The following is a 4386-nucleotide window of genomic DNA, read 5'->3' as shown; positions in this document are numbered from 1 at the left end:
TGGGAAGCAGCTTTTAGACGGACCTCCTTCACCTCCAGGCTTCTCCTGTTTCAGAGCAGCAGCTGCTCTCCTGCGCAAACACTTTGAGTCCAAGAAGCAGAAACACACACACACAGACTGCTTCTGCAAGCTCATGTTGCGCTTAGCCATTAAATCTATCTTTCTTTTATTAAAAGAATAAAAAACTGACTATTAACACCTCTGTGGGCAAACAGGTGACAGATCTGCGGCGAGGAGGTGATACAAACTGAGATAGGAATTTAAAAATTGAAGGAAATAATTGAATTAAAATCTGTTTTAGATCTGGATTTAACTGAAAATATTTTATTTAACTTCATAAGAAATACCAAAAATGCCTTTCTATGTGTTTTAAATGGCCAAAAAGAAACTTTGAGAAAAAAATGTAAAACGTGCACGGTTTTATTTCAGCTTCTGCCGCTTACACAGACACATTTAAAGCACTTTCACAAATGAAATGTGTTCATTTTCTTGTCAAAAAATAAATTAAGTTCAAATAAATAAAGAGTAATATAAAGGAAGAAAATAATAAAGTTCTCTCAGAAGTGTTGAAAAATATGTATAAATAAGGCCGATCATCTCCCTTCATCAGATTATATACAAAGTGCGCTCCACAGACGTGTCAGTGATCAAAAGCATCATAACAAGAGTCTAAATCATTCGTTTTTCATGAGGACACAAAACGGGGGTTCAACAGCTTCTGAATAATATCAATACTACTAATAATTTGATTGTCGAAGCGTCATTGCAGTGAACTTGAACAAACAACAGGTTTACACATCAGTGAGTTTTCTAGGCCTAATTCACTGTGGCGGAGGAACTAAACCCAAAAAACACATTAAAAACCAAAAAAAATTCCTCCTTGTCATATCTGTGGGTTTTAAAATCATTATGAACGTGCCAACACTTGCGTAATGAGGTAGACACACAGCTATACCGTGTGAATGCGTGGATTCGTGCGCGTGTAGTGTGTGTGTGTGTGTGTCCTCTTATTGCGATGCATTCACTTTCAGGGGTTGTTTGGTTATTTTTGGAGCCATGAACGCACATAAAAACCAGAAAGGACTCCCTAAACCACATACGAGTAAACCATGCAATGGATTACAGATATTGTGCCTCATAAATCATCCAGACCTTTTTTTTTTTTTTTTTTAACTGGTCAGGTCTGATCTGTTCCCCCAAAACTGGAAAAATCAAAGAACTGGGAGAAAGTACAGCGGAAATTCAATACATTTCAATGAACCTTTGCACACACGGAGGTGTAATATATTCACAACTATGTACACTGAGATATAAAAGAAAAAAAAAACTATTCCGGCTACTGAGGATAATAATCATCATTATCGCTCCATTCCCGTCATTATCATTCTTATTTTTGTACAATAATTGCCATATGAACAGGTTTGATCCTCTTCATTTTCTGGTGATAACTTCCTCCTCATTTCAGAAGTGTCCAGGTTTGAGAGTCTCCGGTTTTCAGTCTCTCTTTTATTTTTTCCTCTCAGTCCCAGTGCTCAGACTGCGCTGTCAGAATGAAACAAGGTACACCGTTGCAAGAGGTTGAGTCTTCACAGGAGATCCAGTTTAAACCGAGCAGAGAAAAGTCACCAGATGTCCCGAATCCAAGGTTAAAATAATATATATATATATATATATATATATATATATATAAATAAATACCACAGAAATGCCCTCAAAGAGCATCAAAATCCAAGCGTTGCCGCCTGTGTTGAATACTTTTTATGGACTCAGCTCCATAGACTTAGTTCAGGTACTGGTGCCAAAACACTGCTGTGAATGTTGCTCCATCCTGATTAATATTAATATTTATTCATTTTGTTTGTAAACACATTTTTAATTCAAACATTCTTGAAATCGGATTTATTTCTCCTTTATTAGAGCAACAGAAATAATAACTGTAATTTAATATTAGGAGTGTGTTATTATCTCTGTTTATTTTTTCAGTGTGCACGTCCCTTGCTGTGTCGCGCGCGGCCCTGTCCGCTCCAAAAGGCCCAACGGCGTACCTTTCTCTTTCTGACAGTGAGCAGCAGCAGCAGTAGCAGCTTGTCTCTGGTTTGTCTCTCTGTAAACGGGACAGAGTCCCGCAGCTACGCGGAATCTTTTAGTGTGTAGCAGAAAACTTCATTCGTTTCTGTTTTTGTCTCTGATTGCAAAACCAAACCCGGACCACGTTCTTTTTCAGGTCCAGTTTCTCCGCGATTGCGGCGATCTTTTCTGACGAGGGCCTCGGCTGCACGGCGAAGTAAGCCTCCAGGGAGCGCTTCTCCGGGGCGGCGATGGACGTGCGTTTCCGCTTTTTATCGCCTCCGTTGAAGATCTCCGGCTTTGACATCTTCTCCCTCTGCGCGCGTTCCGCCTCCTCCAGCCAGGCCTCCAGGATCGGCTTCAGGGCCACCATGTTGTTGTGCGACAGCGTCAGGGACTCGAACCTGCAGATGGTACTCTGGCTCAAACACCCGACCCCGGGGATCTTGAGGTTGGCCAGGGCCGCCCCCACGTCGGCCTGGGTCACCCCCAGTTTGATGCGCCTTTGTTTGAACCTTTCAGCAAAAGACTCCAGCTCACGGGGATCCGGCTCCGCGTCTCCGCCGGCGGCCCCCAGGGAACTGTGGGAGCCCAGCCCGTGTGGATGCATGTTCATGGACTGCTGGTGGTGGTGGTGGTGCTGCATGTGGTTGATGGCAGACATGTGAGCCGCGTGAGCTGTGTGCGAGGCCGTGGAGCAGACATCAGAACCGGGCATGCCAGCCAGAGAAATGCCCGGTGTAAGGTGGTCCAGCAGGTCCCCCTCCAAACCCTGCGCCGGCTGGTGATGCGCCGGGTGGTGGTGGGAGGTGAGCACCGACGGATGGTGCAGGTGTGCGGAGGACGAGGTTGGGGTGCAGGTCATGCTGGTCATCGTGGTCATAGTGTGGTAGGTGGCGTCTGGCTTGAAGGGGTGACTCTTCTGCGCAACAATGTCCACAGCGGCCAGAGCCTCTGCTCTCTGCAGCAACGTCTCATCAAAGCCGGCGAAGATGTTCCCCTGGAGCTGCGAGAGGAGGACAAGAAGCCCGCTTAGATCCAGAAATCTCACCAAAACTAACAGCTGTTTAAGTCCTTAATTATCATGACTTTCATGTTCAAATATGGAGAAAATATTTAATTATCAGGAAAAAAAGCTTTAAAGGGCGCCATTTAAAACAAATAAAATAATTAGAGACATATATTTTACAGAACATAGCATAACTCTTTTTTATTTTTATGCTTAAGTATATCCAGTTTTCAACATTTTTTAAAAAATATTCTAACTTAAACATCAAAAGGAGAAAATAATACATTTTAAAACTATAAACATATTGAATGTTCAGCATCAACATATATAAAAAAAAAAAAAAAAACGGAAGTTTGAATTTTAATCCAGAAGACTAAAATAAAATCTGACTTTGTTTCTCATATCAGAATCAGTCTAACGCGATGTGGACATTATTTTCTGCCCAACTCCGAGAAAGTGTGTCAGCGTGGGAGAAATTCATTTAAAATTAATATTTACGACCTCCTGAATAATTTCTGTGGACAATGAAATGAGACGGGTCTAAGTTGGAATATGAATGGTACAATATGAGATAACACGCGCTCGGAGAGTCCACGCAGCCTCGCCTCCTCTGCTGCCTTCAGCTTTTATTTTCTTTCACTTTCAGGAGAATCACACACACACACAACATTTGGCCTCAGATTCTCGCTTTGTGTGTATGCGACGCACGCGCCTTTTTGCTCCTGCGCTGTTTCCCTTCACGTGTTTTTTGTGAATATTTTGGAGTTTATCAGTGTTTGTCTTTTTTATATTTTTTTATAATGTTTACATTGTATTCCTACAAGTAGAGCTCGTGATTAAAACAAAACCTCTGCCCTTTAAATCGCCTGACTTCTTTAATTCCCCTTTAATTTGAAACCTTATTTGAACAGTAATATTTCTGGATAGAGTCAGAGTCATTAGGATTTTTTTGTGTCTGCACATTTTTTAAACATCAACGATCATTTATATTTCATCACTAAAATTATTCATAATTTTCTAATAATTTACAAACTCCTTAACAGACTAGTGTAATTTCCTTTTCTGAATCCTAGAAATTTGTGAGTTTGGGAATGTTTTTTATTTCTTTTATTTTCAGTAAAGGCTGGACTCACCGACGGTGTGGGCAGACAGGCTCTGCGGATGGCCTCCGAGCTGGAGTGCAGAGGGGTGTATTTGGGCTCATGGAGGATGGGGTGCATACTGAAAGGTTGTTTGCTGTTCATCGACATCATGATTGCAGAAGTGAGGGAGGGTCGTTGTCCGTCTTCCTCGTTCAGCTCCGTTTTGGT

The 4386-nt window shown here is 41.9% G+C and overlaps 1 protein-coding gene across 1 annotated transcript in view; it reads right to left on the bottom strand.

Moving 5' to 3' along the window:
* Positions 1–404: 404 nt before the first annotated feature.
* Positions 405–4386, bottom strand: part of pou4f4 (POU class 4 homeobox 4) — a 4143-nt gene continuing 161 nt past the window's right edge. Inside the window, exons 1-2 of the mRNA XM_042007608.1 lie at positions 4210–4386; positions 405–3073 (exon numbers count right to left, since the gene is read on the bottom strand). The exon at positions 4210–4386 is cut by the window's right edge and continues 161 nt beyond it. Coding sequence (XP_041863542.1) covers positions 2144–3073; positions 4210–4329 — 1050 coding nt within the window. The 5' untranslated portion in view covers positions 4330–4386 and the 3' untranslated portion in view covers positions 405–2143. The remainder of the gene's footprint in view (positions 3074–4209) is intronic.

The sequence above is a fragment of the Melanotaenia boesemani genome, chromosome 15, assembly GCF_017639745.1.
Source record: "Melanotaenia boesemani isolate fMelBoe1 chromosome 15, fMelBoe1.pri, whole genome shotgun sequence".
NCBI lineage: Eukaryota > Metazoa > Chordata > Actinopteri > Atheriniformes > Melanotaeniidae > Melanotaenia > Melanotaenia boesemani.
Note: the sequence above shows the minus strand (reverse complement) of the source record. Positions and strands in the feature narration are given on the sequence as shown.